The sequence below is a fragment of the Diorhabda sublineata genome, chromosome 8 (genome assembly GCF_026230105.1).
Source record: "Diorhabda sublineata isolate icDioSubl1.1 chromosome 8, icDioSubl1.1, whole genome shotgun sequence".
NCBI lineage: Eukaryota > Metazoa > Arthropoda > Insecta > Coleoptera > Chrysomelidae > Diorhabda > Diorhabda sublineata.
The window spans coordinates 3,750,410-3,768,200 of record NC_079481.1 but is presented as its reverse complement, the minus strand read 5'-3'; the positions used below and the strand labels follow the sequence as shown (position 1 = coordinate 3,768,200).

The window sequence follows — 17,791 nt, the reverse complement described above, 5'->3', positions numbered from 1 at the left end:
AGTTGTGGCTGAATAGGAAAGTGTCTAGATTTGTAATATGAAAATGTATTGCGGAGAAGGAAGGAAACTGGTGGAAACATGGGTAACTTTTATAGCAACGTAGATATAAACTCTTTTAAAACATAAAATACGAAGTTGCGGAACGATACGTGGAAACCGCTTGAATTGAAAAATATTATGTTGTAACACGGACGGTCACTTTTCAAGTGAGTACGATTTCGAATATTTATTCGAGAGAACTGTCGGAAAAATAATACTTGAAGAATTTATATTAAAGGTGTTGATAGGGCAGGTCAGTCCCTTTCGTATTTGTGTTTCTGTTTTCGTTTTCATTTGTCTCAAAACTTAAGCAGAACCCCTCGTATTAGTATGATAATAGTTATTTATCATATGAGTGCGAAGTGATTTTTGGGTAAAAAAGTTCGTAGAATGAGCGGAGCAAACTGAATATTTTCACAAACAAAATAAAATTACTTTGTACACAAATATAATACAACGTTTTTTTTTGTATAGCTGCCCTATTACTTTGTTGATAAAATCGGTGAATTTGGACTGACCCTAAGCTTCAAAATTAGTTTCTTGAACTGCGTTACAAAAATCGTGTTTTTGAAAGTCATAACGGTTAATAATGATGTACATAATATATCTGATCTCGTGAAATTTTGATGTTATCTGTTTGGAAGAATTCTGCGTTAAGATATATTTTCATCATCACCAAGTTCTCGATTTTCAAAGAAAAGTATTGTAAAAATTAAAAAAAAAACTATGGAATTTTGCTCTTTCATTCAGAATTGGAACGTTAAATGAGGATTTTAGATGTGTGGATCTAATTTAATCAAACTTTAACTGTTGAGTGTTATTGATAAGATATAATTGGGTCACATTCAGAATAATCTAATCCAGCTCAATGAAGGGATAATAATTCAGCAAAACAAAGTACCTATCGAAAATGTTCCCATCACATTGACAAAATTCTGAATAATATGTATAACTTACATTTTTCGCTACCAATACGGTTCCATATTATCAATTCTGATTAATGAATTTGGAAAACGTTTTGGAATGTGAAGAAGCTCCTTACATAAATCTACCTAGAAGAGCCAAATGGCAGAGGGAGATTACGAAATTCCTCAAAATAATGGAGAATTTAGAACGGAATAATGTCGATACGATTCAATATTTTCAAATTAAGTGCGAGATATTGACATTGCTACATCACGATTCCTACTGAGAGCTAAAACTATAAAATAATCGCTAATACTAGAGTAATTTCCAGTATACTGGTACAGAACAACTTATGAAGTCAAGTCGACAAAAAAATAGAAAAAATTATATGATTATTGAGAATCAACAGGAATTCAACAACCAAAATTAAAGAAAATGGAAAATAACAAGTATAAGGAACAATGAAAACACAAATGAAATCGCTTCTAGATTATGAAACGAATAACTGTCCTAGCCTTCCCTCTATTTAGACAGGTGTAATCGTATGACCGCATTAGATGTTACATCTCATTAGACCGGTCCCAGCACCCTCCAGTTCGAAAGCTCTAATCCGATATAGAGACAACACCAAACAGCGCTGCTATTTGATTCGTGCAATTTAACACATTCCAGCAGTGGCGCTCTGGCGCCTTCCTCACTTCCAATTGCGAACCATCAGTAAGGTAATTTTGTTAATAATTGTAGATAATATGTGATACAATTTCTATTGTTATACGAGGTGCCTTAATAGATTGATATTTTATTTATTTATGAGGGAATCCTCTCGTGACAATTGTTTGGTTTGAAGTTGAAGCTACTTAAGCTCTCCTCCCCTGTTCAATCTGTTCATTCAATTCTATTTTTATTGAGAAAGCTCACTTAAGGCCCAAATATGAATTAGAAAAAACACTATAATTTTCACGTGGAAATGGATATTTTTTTGCACAAACATATACGTTTGTGACTTGATATTAAGCCATTATTATTTGACACTTGATATATGGGTTGGCAACTAAGTACTTTCACTTCTTACTGATGGGGTACTTTGTTTTATTTTTTAAATAACTTATATAAGTGCTATATGTATCGCACAAAAAAATTGAAAAACACTTGAAATATCTCTGACTAATTCAGACCCTTTCTTGGAAAAAATCATCACTGGTGATGAAAAATGTGTCCTGTACAGTAACATAGTTCGAAAACGATCATGGAGCAAACTAGATGAACTAGATGAAAAACACATCGAAATCTGGAAAATAACAAAAAAAAACGTATGATATCAGTTTGGTGAGATTACAAAGGTGTTTTTTTTTTGGAGCTGCTTCCAAGGATCCAAAAATGATCAATTCTGTGTTGATTGTCAACAATTGATGAAACTGGATGAATCAATCGGAAAAAAACGGCCAGAGTTGTTAAACCTAGAAGGTTTAGTGTTCCACCATGATAATACAAGGCGTTACACATCTTTGGCAACTAGTGGCAAACTATTGGAGCTTGGCTGATGCCACATGCCTCATACAGCCCTGATCTGACACTATCTGATTACCATTTATTTCGAAATTTGCAGAATTCTTTGAATGGTCAAACTATCACAAATGACGATGACCTGGTTCCGTATTTTGCTGATAAGGACCAGATCATGAAGCTGAAAGAAAGATGGCGATTAAGCGAAATGGAAGGACCAGATCATGAAGCTGAAAGAAAGATGGCGATTAAGCGAAATGGAAAATCTTTAGTTGATTAAAGACTATTATTTGTTAAAAAAATTTAATACTACAAAACCGAAATTACTTTATCGCCAGTTCAAATATTATGTATGAAGTTTGCTATTCAAATTTCGAGATATGGCAACACTGATGTGAGTATGTCAAATGTGACATTGACGTTATTAAATTTGACATTTTTAATAGTGAACGTAGTCTGAACGTCTTGTCATACGAGTTTTATTTGATTTGTTTAAAGATATTTGGAATATTTCAGTCAAATAATGTAATTGGATCACAAATGACTTTCAATGACTTTCGACGTGGATTAAACCAACAGCAGTATGCTGATCAACTCAATTCGACTTTTATGTATGAAACACCATATCGAGCCACCGTGGTTCGTTGGTTTTCCAAATTTAATCGTGGTCGCATGTTGTATCAGATTTATCGTGAGATTGTGGCATACTTCAATATTGCAATAACATTCGGCTGTCAAAACGATTTGTTCGCGTTTGATACTGGTGATCGTGACAGCCGACTAATTATGGATGGATGTATATGAACCCAAAACTAAACAACAATCGACTGTATGGGTCTTTCAAAACGAGCCAAATCCGTTCATTTAGAGGAACGTAGAATAGTTAGTTCTGAATGGTACATCACCATCTATTTGCCAGAAGTTTTTGAAAAAAATCAGGGAAACCAATTGTAGAAGACGAATTATTCACCTGAAGAAGCGGTTGATGCGTTCAAATCACATGTTTTTGGGGTACCTCAACCGGAAAAGAAAAATTGCGTCGACAATTGATTCAAACGCATGCAAAATTGTATTGATCTTAATGAAGAATATTTTGAAAAACAATAAAGTTACATCCAATAATAAATATTTCTTCAATTTATCTATTTCAAAACTTGAATAACAACCTTGATTTAGAAATAATTTCACGAAGATAACTTTTATTCACTGAATCTCATTAACATTTCGACTAATGAAAATATATTTCACAATAGACCACAATAATATATAAAGAAACTTCTTTATTTCTGACTGTCAAAAATGCTGTAGGTTTATGCATTCAGTTCAAATATTTTGTGGTGTCTGTATTAAATTCAAAAAAGTTTCCAGTAAACAATGATCTTCGCTCCGTGCTTGCACAGCCAACATTCAAGTTAACGATTAATTCGTTGTATTTGTTGAATGTATGCAGTTTAGAATATTATAGAAAAAGTATATCATTGTTTCCTTTCCAGCAATTTTAAATGCATAATTTTTAGTTAATAAATTCATAAAATGTATTTTCTCAAATATTCCTGTAACTAATTTCCTACAGACGTCTTGATATGGAGGTGAACAATTTTATATATATTTTTATATAATTCCGCCATAATAACACTATGTTGATAACATTTAGGGCCGAAACTTGACAGATATGAAGATTTTCTCTTTAAATCTATCACAAATAAATTGAATGAAATGACTAAATCAACAGTCACAATTACACTGTCTGATACGCGTATTACCTTCTGTCTCTGAAGACGACAATTTGGTTATCGAAACACGCGTCAGACAGTGTAAGTGTAATGACAGTGGAAACAATGTGTTCAGTATGTTATACTAAATATCAGAGCTCGATGAGACGTTTCTTTACCTTAGTAAGGATTCTCTTGAAAGCCAATCCCTGTTTCTTATCAAGGTTCTCAAAACGCCGGAAACTAGTAGCAACAAAACCAAAGAAACAATTGTTTGTCTATGAAAATAGCATCTGTACCATAATATTTGAATTCCGTACACGATGAGGAGGATGCTTCCAAGACTGGAATAAAAATACACTTTTAGTTAAATATCAAAATATTCAAAATCAAGTTAGCAAATATAATACATATAAAAAATTGTATATATTGAATTGAAGTTTTCACTAAATTATTTTTTATCAGTAATATGAAAAGAGAGAATTAGGGCATGGTGATGTGAAGAAATGTGTTGGAGCAGCGATATACTTTTGAAAAAACAACTGATATTTTCAACATTTGAAAGCTTGTTTAATATTCCTAAGTTTCGAGGTGAAACTTTGGAATCCCCAGCTTCATTTGAATTATATATGATTGGTACTCATTTGAGAAGAACAACTAATATTTATAGGAGACAAAAATTAACGTTACTTAAACAAAAAACCATTATCGAACACGATACTTTAAAATAATATAATTTTCCGTGGAGAGAGGAAACTTTGAGCAATAATATATCTATCTACAAAAAGAAATGGATATAATTCGCATTTACTGCATTTCCAACAGAAATAAATAGGGTAATTCAGGGTGATGCTGCCGTATTTTCTTTAAGGTAGAATCTTTTGTAACTGTTACAAAATTAAATGAAAATCTATACTTCATTACTAATCTTCAATTAAACAACTTTGGTGACGATGTATCAATTGACATTTTAGTAATTAACTTTTGAACTAATTCAGTGACCATCTTATCCGTATCATCCATGTCAGATGGCAAAAGCAAGTAGTATTATTACCATTTATTACCATAATATTTCTTCGCCCCTTTTCCTTTTCCTTCCACCTTGCTCCGATTGTCCTTGTCTTCAGTATTTTCCTTTGCCTTTTTTTCACAAATTTCGCAAGTATTTCCAAATGGAGTCCAATTTTCATGCATCCATTTAAAACAGTGAATACGCTGAATTCAATCTTCAATTTTTTCAGTTTTATATAAGTTTCCACCACACCTTATACAATCATATTTGTAGTCTTCTCAAGCTAATTCTTCTTCAGAAGTAAAAAAGGCCATATAAACCAAACCTTTAGGATAAGATGGCTATAGGAACAAAAACACTGACAAAGTAAAATAACTTTGAAGATTTTGAAGTTATATTAACAACAAAACATCAAACTACAAGATAAAAGTAAAATTAATACAAAATTGATCATGGAATGACGTTCACAACGTAGAAAATAACGTGTGCTAGTAATTTTTGATTTAGGTTTAACATAAAACCAATAAAATACCTTTTTTGGCATAACAAACTGCACTACGATCTATCACAAGTGTTTTTAGTAGTTTTAGAATAAAAGCAACTTTAAATTTATGTCTTGCAGATAAGGGAAGGAGTTTATCTAGGAAAATTCGGGTTGTTTACAACTATAAATTGTGGTCTAGGGTTAGCGGTGATGTAGCGGCTGGTCCACCAGGTATGATTCTCCTTCTTTTACCAACAGAATTATTTTTTCCGTCTTAACTTAGTAATTAGAGAACAGCAAGTATGAATATTAAGTATCATAATTTATTAAAATATTACTGCCTCTAGCAGACGATAAAGGAAATAAAAACTCGACTAGTCGAACTCAGTAGAGATTCGTCAAAATGGAGTGAGAAAAAGCTTATTATTTGTTGCTATATTTACAATTTTATAACTAGAGCGACAAGAATGAGATTGGAGAAACCAAGTACACGGACCTACATATACAGGGACGACGAGCTGAATCGATATGCATATGGGAAAGTACTAGTGCTCAGTACTAAAATCATTTAAGTTTTATAAAACTTCCGGTTATACCGGATGTGTACCCAAACTTCGTTATTTTGAACGAAATGCTATGAATTTTATAAAATTTTTGGAATATTCGTAAAATTTCAATATAATTTTATATACAGGATAGTATTCCTAAAGTTCACCATTTTTCAATTATTTCACATTTTCGAAATTCTTGGAAACATATCCTCCACTAAAAAAATTATATCACTAAGTTTACGTGAGTCAGGTCTAATATTTTTGGGATTTGGACAAATAACACTTACAGCTTTAAAAATAACAAAAGTTTATATATGGTGTCAAATTTCGCTAATCTAAAAACTTCGAAAACCTAATTTCTTAAGATGGCAACCCCCATTTTTCTCTTTACTATTGGATTCTACGCTTTAAATTAAAGGAACTTCGTTAGTAAATTTATATATCACAAATTAACGGTTTTTATAGAAACTTGAAAAAACTGAAATCTTCATGTTTTTAATTATCACCTGTCGATGACACAACGAATAACAAAAGTTAACGTGTCGAAAATTAAAATAATTTAGAAACACTATACTAAGAGGAGAAGAACGAAACTAAAAATTGAACTAAATATTCGCAATAGTTGCCCCCAACTTCTAAACATTTATGGATTCTTCTTAAAAACCCATACCGAGTGGCGTTTCGAATTTCTCGGGTGAAAGAGTTCGAAATGCATTCCGAACTCTTTCCTGACAGTCTTCTTTTGTAGTTAGCGGCGAAGCATACACGATATCTTTTATATGGGGTGATATCCGGTGAACGGGGAGGCCGTTGATGCGGTCCATCGTGTACTACCCATCGGTCCTAAAAAGAGTACTACTAATTTTACCCTCATCTCTCCAAATGAAGTTTTGTAAAAAATGTTCGTCCTCCTGAGTTCGAATTAATATAAATTCACAAAAAGCAATTCTTCTTTGATCGACACCTGGCTTTAAATTTGGTACCAACGAGATTGAATACGGATGGAACTTGTGTTTATTAAGAATCCTGTGAATACCTTTCTCTTATATTTCCAAATCTCTTTCCGCATCGGTTCATAAATTTTCAGGATACGCTCTGAAGTATCCCAAGACTAATTTCATTAGCAACGACGGGTTTCAATTTGCTGCACGATGCAACAAACTGACCGTGGGTTTTACAATTATGAATGAGCCGCGTAAGTGTATCAGGGATGGGTAGTGGTCTATCCGGATATCGCAAACGGAAAGTATCGCAGGCTCGTTTAATAACCCTATCACATTCCCCGTATATTAACGAAACACCCAATTAATTTGTTTTTATGTCTGACTCTCATAGAGTGTAACTAGCGCCCTTTATGAGAATCAGACATAAAAACCAATTCATATCCGTATATAATTTCAATACAATGTTGTCAGTAGTTGCGACAACATCGTAAAAAATGTGTATAATTTTTGGGCATTACGAAATTTTCTTACTGACCAAACTCTAAATATTTTTCAATTTTCTATTCATTCTAGAGACGGGATCACTTTTTCCGAACTACCCTGTATAGTAAGATCGCTTTCTAGAACGTAAAAAAATGTAAACAAATCACAAAAAATTCCTGGCGCATTCACCAAACTTTAGATTCCAGTACATTTTAGAACAGTACATTATTTATATCAATGAGTAAGTTCATAACAGTACCTATGCTCAAAATGTATTAGTAGCCCCTTGCGTCTCCCTTTGTTCATGAAACCTTTTCGCGTGTGAAAAATAAAATTTCATCTTTGTTATAGTTAAACATAAAGTAAATATGAAACACAAAAAAGATTCTAGAACCAGAAGACATATGTTAGAATGAAGTTCAATTTCAATTTAATTTTGCATATTCGGTCTTGATCTTACATAAACTCATACCACAATCATTTTCCCAGATCAATTATGTACAGAAAAAATGCACTGAAATCGTATTTCCACCAAGTGATGATCTGCAACTCTACAACTGCAGCTTCAAAGAAGCATACAAACATGATCTTCAATTTAGGAAATAAAAATTCAGCAATTCATTATTCGTGTGCCAGCAATATTTGAATTCAGACTTGTTCTAATGTGATTATCTTAGAGCCCCTGTTGTTAATATAGAGCGGAGCGTAAACTTATTCCATATACGATTTCGCCTTGCTCAAAAAGAAATCTAAACTCATGCATTTTTTCCTCAATCAAATCAGTCGATCACAATATTGAATTCTTTGTGTATACACTGTAATTATATAAAAAGTGGAACTGCTATGACAAATATGAACGTGATTCAATCTAATACTGGGGCACTTTATGCATGTTTTCCATTGTTGACTCCATATTTTAACAATTAATCATTATTTGGTTGGATTGAGAGGTTTCACAAAGCAGAATGCTTGTGAAACATGATGTGTAATTTTCCGTAAAAAGCAGGAAGTTTCCGTGTATAAAAATCTCAAATTAGACTGAAAAGCAACATTAGTAAGACGTAAATCTTGAATGATTAATGATTTCTCCACAAAAAAGATTAGTCCGAACATCCGTTTACTTGGTAATTTTCAATCAAATATAGGTCATCTGAAAACTATTTTTTGATTCTAACTTAATTATCGAATACATTTTTTTTATTTAAAATCGATTCTATCCAACTACACTTATGTAACCTTATTATCATTAGCTTTTTACTATATTTATGGTAGTTTTGTCATTCCATCGGCGTAAAACTTTTTTGGTTAAGTACAGAAAAACTTGATACCATGAATTTCTTATAAATTTTTCTATTTAGAAAACGCAGCTAACGACGTGTGCCGGAGAAGACGAAACACACACCCCCACTTTCTTTGTCCCTATAAGTACCGACGTGAAGGAAAACCTCTTCCTCAGCTCATAGAAGCGCAGAACGAGGGACTTCACAGCTCAAAACGGAAAGTCCTAAATCGGAAAGACGAAAGCAATGGGCAGCTTTTAAGGGTAGGGATTAACGAAACATCCTACCTAACCATCAAGGTCAATGGTTATACCATCCTCTACATATACCAATAATTCACGGCCTATATAAAGATGTGGAGGGCACAGATCACCTTCACATCGAAGGTCTGGTCCAAAGAGAACCAATCTCCGAGGCTCCAATGGAAATGGAGAAGTTATGAGGCTGCCGTAGAAGAGCACCAAGGGGAACACACAACCACAACCGAAAAAACTTATGGCACCAAAATAGCCCAAGTGAATTCTCACAACGCTAAAGGGGCATCAGCAGTCATCTCCCGGACGTTCAATGCAGAAAACTTAGTCTATTCCTGATTCAGGAAGTCTGGGTTTACAGGGAACAGTTCATAGTACTCACCTGTAAAAATAACAAGGTAATTCGAGCATATGAGTGAATGAGTCAGAAAATCGTCATATTCTCCTGCTACTTCGATGGGAACGCCGGGTTTTATATCCATTTATGGAATGGATATTTTGTGCCTTTCTGTTAATGCATGAAATTCAAATGAAAATAGCAATGACAATGATGACTATTTTCACGCTGATAGACGACAATTTGTTAAGGGTTTGAGTTTTAAACCAAAAAAAATTGTTGTAAGTTTTTGCTACAAATCTGAAAACACTTAATATTACCGAAACAGTTGAAGATAGGTGTAGGATATTGTACATGAAATGAATAATATACAGTTGCTTTTAAATTGAAAAAGATGTTTTAAAAATATAAATCGACATGTCCAGCACTTCTTCATTTATTCACTAACTAAGTTATTCCATTTGGCTCTTTTATAACGTATACAAAAAGGATAAATACTATGAAATCACTGTTTTCCCTACGAAATTCTATTTTCTCAAACTTGGAGGCTCCACCTTTCTATTTGGAAATTTATTAAATAATAAAATAGTTCCAATGCTCTTTGTAGGATATTAGAAAAGAGCGAAATAAATATCAATAAAGCCGAGACAACTTAACATGGCTTAATAATAGAACACCGCTACACTAAAGCGGCTTTGGAATTTAGTGTACGCATTTTCGATCAAAGTTGAATTAAACAGCAACCCAGGTCTCTTTGTAGTTTCCAATATCCTGATTGCCATTTCTTTTGACTTTGACAAATAAGTAAAACTGGATCTACACTCATAAAACAGGGAGAAAATATTATTATACTAAGTAAAGAACATACATTTTTAACAATAAAGCTTGGAATAGTTTGATCGTTTTGGAATGTATTGAATATTTTCTCGATGCAAAACGATTTTTCAAAGAAAATATAAATGACAATATTTCTACACAATTTTAAATGCAAATGAGAAATCCTCAAATAGGTGGATAAACATGGTGTAAATAAAATCATGTACCAACCCCTTCACACTCGGTACCCATATTAAAGTAAATTTTCAGGCTTGCATAATAAAAAATGGATATAATAATTTCGAACAATATTTCTAATCCCATCTAACAAGTGAACATCTATTTATTGATGGAGAACCTCCAATAGACAAAAAAATATATTTCAAAATGGAAATCATTGCAAAAAATATCTCCAGGGCTATTTTCACTTTAATATTTCTATGGAAATAATGCAGAAAATTGAGGACGTGATATTGCCATCAAGAAAGCAAATTCATTTGAGATCATAGTAAAGCTTTTGACACGGTACAATATTGTTTTTTGCTGAAAACCTAGTAGTAAATAGTGAAAGTCGAAAATGGATGGAGTAGTGATATTCAATCTTAACGTGAATAAATTATCAATCGGTGGGTGGGAGTCACAGTTGTTTCCGCAGTATTAATACTATTCTAGTCATACTTCCTATCGACTAATATATCTAGAATAAAACAAATGTTACAACTAATATTGAAATCTTGAAAGAATATTTGTATTTTTGAGCACTATTCTCAAATGAGACTGTCAATAACCGCGCGAGAGTGTAGCCATCGAAGCTAATCCTTAAGGAAAAGAGAAGACCTCTTCGAGTCATCCATACCTCTAGGGGGACAAAAATGTAGTCTCATTCTTCTCTCTGCAATGTAGGAATGGCAGTCACTGTTTAGCGTCCATCAGTGGTTGTTTTCTTGGATGGATGCCTTACGGCACTCGTGTGTGTTTATGTTAGAGAAAGAGACTGTCATAAAAATTATTTTATATATAAGGAAGCTAAGATTTATATCATATGAAGTAGCACACTTAGAAAAACGACTACCACAACCGCAGTTAAAAAATTATCACACGTTTGAAGATATAGTTTACGGTTTGGCTTTGCAAGCTCAAATACATCGCTTAGAAGTTTAACAAAATTTTTGCACTTAATAATAAGAGAACTTCACATATTATAATCTGATAATCTGAAAAAGCAGCCAATCTGATTCTAGACAGCTCTATAATTTTCCTACAAATGTTAAATATCACTTATATAACAGAGATAAACCTCGTGATCGTTAACATACCATTCGAAATCACAACCCACTCAGTTGATCAGTTATAGTAAAACAGCCTGGGGCATATTTTGACCAGAACTATTTTGAAAAATATATAAATTCCAAATTTTCCATGAACCTACATCGTCGGTTTCAAAATACCTTTCTTCACAATTCACTAAAACTGAAGAACTTTTTTCACTGTTCGAAACAAGTTTTCTCTTCATCTGCAGAAATGATTCATGTTGTGGCATCGGTGAGTATTCAAGTGGATTGTCATTGTGAAAGAACAGTATCCTGTACAAAATTTGCGCCATAGGCAATGCTGTGCCGTTTATCATTGTATATATGTATGTAGGTATTTTATAGAATGGTAATTTAATACTTTTACATTGTATAAATGTTCAATCTCTATATGTTTATATATTCAAATAAATGACATCGATTGGATCATGTCGAAGTTACTGCCTGCGACCGCCATGTGTTTCTTGAAACTTTTAAACTTCATTTGATTCCTATACAGAAGTTTTGAAATGCGCCTACACTAATTTCGAGAGCAGCGTGTGTCTAGACAGTAACGCCATCTCTTAGCAACTAGCAGAAATACCCTATTATATTTGTTGAGAACAATAGAATTCTCCACGCGCTTCGATTGTAGACTATAATCTTCCTTATCGATATGAAGAAGTGCGTCGACACGACGTGAGTCAGTTGAGTTGAGTAATAAAGGCTATACGGTCAAACAACGACTTTAGTTGTACTGCGAAATTGTTATTTTAAATTTCAGTTATTGTGAAGGTATTGTAAGTTTATTCATATTATGTGCCATCCATAATTGTTACGATTTTGGCATAATGTGACAGAAAAGAGATGTTGTCTGTAAGTAGTTCAACTTGGTGAGGTACTACTAATCGTAATTCAAAATTCCATTGTTACACTGAGAAAATAAGAATGGGCACATTGTCATATTCCAAATCTACACTCCAAGGTCGACAGAAATGTTTACTAAAGCTAACAGTAAGAGCGAAGATGCCCTGAAATCTATTTATATTTTTGCATTAGATATCCCGAAGAGATCAAAACCTTCAATTGAGGGTGAGTTTATGGAAGACTGTTTGTTGGAAGCTGGCGATGTTTCATTTCCATTTCAATAATTAAAAAAATTCTGCTGTCGTGAAACACTGTTGCTACTAGAATGAATGATTTATCTAAAAATCTGGCTCTTCAATTTAAAGAGAAAATTGAGGAATTAACAACTTTTGGGTGTTGACGACAGCACTAATACTGAGGGATGCAGTTTATTTTGCTAGTTTTATACAAGTTTTTATATAGAGTGCGTTCCATAGACAAGTATCACAACAGCAAATGATATTCACTTTACAACTGAGCATTTGATAATAGAATGTGAACTCAACTATAATATACTTAGCAGCACAACTATGGATGACGCTTTTTCCAACGTTGACAATCATTCGGGCGTTGTAACTAAGTTAAAATAGAAAACAGGTACTTGAGTGATATTTCAGTGTACAATTCATCAGGAATCATCGGCATCCAAAAAGTAGTTTTAGACAAATTTTTTGTATTACGTGACCCTTTTCAAGTCTTACGGAATTCAACAATTACTTTGAGGATTTTCTCAAAATTTAATTTAATTTTGATGCTTCACAGGCCCAGTTCATTTAGAAATGCAGTTGATAGATCTTCAATCGGAGAGTATTTTGTAAGAGAAAAGAGGTAAATGCACGTACATTTTATACACAATATTTCAAGAATCTGAATAGCTAACCGGAATTTAAAAAGCATTCTATGCATGTTTGGTAGTACCTATTTATTTGAGCATATATTTTCCTTGAAAATGAGTAGAAACAAACATCGCACAAGACTTACGAATGAACCCCTCTAATCAATCTTAAAATAATAATTACAAATAACCCTCTTTCATAACTTTAATATGATTTATAATATTCGGAACCTACCTTGGAATATACAGCAATCGTTCTGCCACAACAAATCCCACAGTGACTAATAAATTGGAAGCTGGTAAAAAAGGTAGCACTAGTAGTAGAAGCCCCAATACTAACGGAGTATGTTTTTGAGGCTGGAACAAAAAATTACTGAAAGAAAATTTACGTAATCATTTAAATGTGGTAAGTTCGATTTTGGGATGGAAAGATGTCTAAAAAAGCAACAATCTACTTCTAGTGATTTGATAACATAACAATAGACCCTATTACACTCGGGTAGTTCGAGTGTTGCCTCCGGGTGGAGATGTTTAGCTTTTGAACTAGTGAAATTAGCTTTTCTATTTGAAGAGGAATATGATGCACAGTTCAAAGTTCATCTGAATACAAAAATTGTTAGCTTTTAATTAACTTTTATTCACCTTATATGTGCAATAATCGACATTATCTTCTCACTAAAATCTCAGTAATGGAGTATAATGCAAAGTATACCTCTCGGTTTCTTTTTCATCTGCTTAATTATTTAGTAATATGACATGAGAAAATATTTACTACCGTTTCGTTACAAATTTAGCGTCAATAACCTTGGGAATAACTAGGAAACTTGTACGGGCAAATGTAAACAGACACTTGAACATTCCTAAGATTTCATAACGCTCTTAATGATATCTAGCAAGTTAAACGCACTAGAATGAAATAAATCAGATGTATTTATAAATATAAAACGTACCTCAAATTCCGATAAACTTTTTATGGCTAATAAAAATGTTAGTCCAAGGAAGAATATGGTTACTAAATTTCTCAAATCGGAAATGGTTGTTACTAAAGGAATAGATCCCATTTGCCAGTCGTGGGACAGGGTTGATGGACACAGCAGAAGCCACATGTTGAAGGCCGCTAAGTATCCAAAAGTCAGAAATCTGAAAAATAGAATATTTGTTAAGAAAGATTGGAAATATGGATTTCCATAATAATGATATACTGAAATCACACAATATATCAGTAAAAGTTTTTCTGTTATTTTGTTATATATTCATATTACACAATACACGTTTTGATAATCATATTGCCATTGTCAAAGTGAGCCACCCCTCAAGTGAAACTCTAATCCGAGGATCCCTTAGATGGTTATCTAACGTGTATTTGATGTTGAAATTTAATGAAAGTCGATCTAGGGGGAATGTGAACTTTGTTATATATCATTGCTTCATGTTCCTTGTTGAAAACAATAATAATGTTAATGGATTAGTAGTAGATGTTAGTATTCTCAATTTTCTGGGACAATTAGAGATGTCATTCGAGCGAAGAATTGTGAGAATTGCATGGACGACAAAAAAAACCAACGAAGAAGTTCTGCAGAGAACAAGAAGAGAACGTAAATTACTAAACACGTTAAATAGCATACTCCAGGTGATGCGGAAAGAGAGGTACCATCTGCTTACCATCTGCTTCAACTCTTAATAGAAGTGAAGATAGAGGTAAGGAGGAGATTGGGCACAACAGAAAAATTAATTCATACCTCCAGAGACAAGATAATATGGTCAGAAGTGATCGTAAACATCCTTTAATGGATGGATTTTAAAACAAGACTAGAAATAAATAATCTGCTAAGTGTCCAAATCATTATTTCGAGGTAAACACCATTTTTTCTTCTACGATGAATTTTCTTGATTGACTTTTATCAAAGTCAAACATATGTTTATTCAATTCATTATTTTTCAACATATTTAATATTATCTTTGGAAAATTTCTATGAAAAATGGCAACAGTTACAAAATCAAGGATGTACTGAGTGCCATCATCACAAAAATATAAATAATAGAGTAATTTATTATGAAAAAATACATAAAATGGAGCTTCTAATGAGAATCAGTAATAGGTTTTCATAGAATCGTCTTTTATATTTCTTCAAATAAAAAATCATTGCCAGTAGATTGTTTTTCTTCAGAAATTCTACTCTGGCAGATCAAGTTTGAAAAAGTCATTTTTGTGATTGCTCTACTTGTGACATTTTTCTTTAAAATATTCATATTTTCACAATCATCTATTTTGATCAGGGTTACACGAATGTTCAGGAATCCTGGATTTTCTCTGTTAATATTGATCCACTATGCTTTTGAAATTTGAAGTTTGGATGCATTGATTGAACTTTCAGAAGCATGCCAAACATCGAAAAGTTTTCATGGTTCTAGCCTAACCTAACTCTAATAGTCCTGTAGCTATCATCATTTTCCTCATTTTCTCTTGCCTGTTTTGCCTTTCAATTTGTACGAAATCTCTGTGGCAGCTCATAAATGGATGACAGTAGTTTGTTATGATTGATCCCATGAAATATCCCTTGGAATCCAAATAAATCCATGAAAACAATTTCTCTTTATTACGCATGAAGTAATTTAGTTCCCTCCACGTCCTGTGAAACACTGGTGCCATAAAAATATGGAACCATTGTTAATGTTAAAGGTTATAGGTTGCTGACAATTCTGATGTTTTTTGTTATTGCTTCTAATACTGCTTCTGTTCTTCCGTCATGGAGTTGCAATTTGAATATAGCCTCTTTTTAAACTTTTAGAAAATTCCAAAGCAAAAACGATAGCCCACTGTTGTATTAGTATGAGCTTTGTCAAATGCAGGGTAAAGTCTATTTATATCAAGATTTGAGCTCAGAGCTCGCTTATGAAGCGATTATATTGTCACACGTTTGCAGTGAATCTATTTATCTGAGCATTAACCAGTGCTTCGTCTTCTGGCGTTGAATAACGATAGGCTGTTTATTACCCCTAATTTCTTTGTAAATTGGATCACCTCGTTTTTTAAATACAGCTAATGTTTCAGTTCGTCTACTAGTTTTTCCAAACACCTTCCGTTGAACAACGCCAAGGAAAGCGTAGATTATCTCCTACTCACTTTTGGCCAGGCTAGGTACCATGTTGCTTTATTATTATTCAAACCGTGAACTTCCTGGAAAAGTTTCAAGTTTTGTTCATGCGATATCTCTCCACATCTAAAGTTGCATTCACAGACTACCTGGAGCAAATTAAATGAAAATTCACAATCACTATTGAAAAATAAAAACACTGTTCGACTTATTGTGCTTTCAGAAGAATGTTTGGCAAGAATTTTCATATTTCTAATTGTAAAATATCACAGGCTATTGGAACCCGAATCTCCATATATTACTATACTCACTATAGTTCTCTGAAATGTAGAGGGCCGATCAAGATATTGTCGTGGAGTTAATTGTAGATATTAAGAGTGAACTGACTGTAATCTCTGAAGACGATTATAGAAACACATCAGATAGTGTCAACGTAAGTGTTAATGTACTGGTATTGTAAAGAGTGTCTACAATATAAGATAAATAATTTTTTGATGATTCCAATTCAAAGTAACTTTACGTTTGGAACAACTGATAATATAATGAATATAATGAATGGAAATATGGAAATGAATTTTTTGCAGTTTGCTTGATTAGTTGCGAAGATTTCTTCGACATTTATTTGAAAGCAAAAAGTGAGATTCTACTTTCGTTACTATATGAACGTATTGTACAAAATACCACGAAAATATCATGAACATATAAAACACTACATAATATACGTCACTATATAAATGGTGTGGTCGAAGTCGACGAATCCCACCAAACCAACGAAACCACCGAAATCTGTAGATAAGCCCCTAGGAAGCGATTGCTCGAGGTTGCCCCAGATAACTCGCTCAATTTAACTTTATATTGTATATTAATAATATACACACGAAATAGGAGCTTCCTTCAGAACTTGTAATAAACTTAGCTCTTCACAAGCGGATTATTCTAATAACCTAGATGTAAATCAAAGTGGAAATAATTAATTTTCGCTAAGGAGCATTGTTAATATCTATATGGTATATCTACAACTTTGTAATTATTATCGTCAAAATAAGATGTGAACTTCCATGTGACTTTAGAAAATTTCCAGTTTAGGAGAAACCTAAGGTTAAGACTGATATATTTTTTCACATACCATTATTTTATTTATTAATTTGCCGTCACACTAAAGTAACAATAACAAGGTAACAGCGGAATTATAAATCTCCGTTATACCTTCGATTCTATCTCTTAACAGTTGTTTTTATGTTCTTTGGAAACAGCTATAAACTCCATGTCTTTTCTGATAGTTCAACTCCAAATTAACATATGTCGTTCGTGGAAATCACAATAACCATACATCACATCTCATTAG

The 17,791-nt window shown here is 32.9% G+C and overlaps 1 protein-coding gene across 2 annotated transcripts in view; it reads right to left on the bottom strand.

The window, feature by feature from the left end:
* Positions 1 to 17,791, bottom strand: part of LOC130447340 (protein O-mannosyl-transferase TMTC1-like) — a 152,650-nt gene that overhangs the window by 22,564 nt on the left and 112,295 nt on the right. For both annotated transcript variants that reach the window (XM_056784107.1, XM_056784108.1), the window contains exons 8-10: positions 14,302 to 14,491; positions 13,587 to 13,708; positions 4,340 to 4,504 (exon numbers count right to left, since the gene is read on the bottom strand). In XM_056784107.1, the coding sequence (XP_056640085.1) occupies positions 4,340 to 4,504; positions 13,587 to 13,708; positions 14,302 to 14,491 (477 nt within the window). The remainder of the gene's footprint in view (positions 1 to 4,339; positions 4,505 to 13,586; positions 13,709 to 14,301; positions 14,492 to 17,791) is intronic.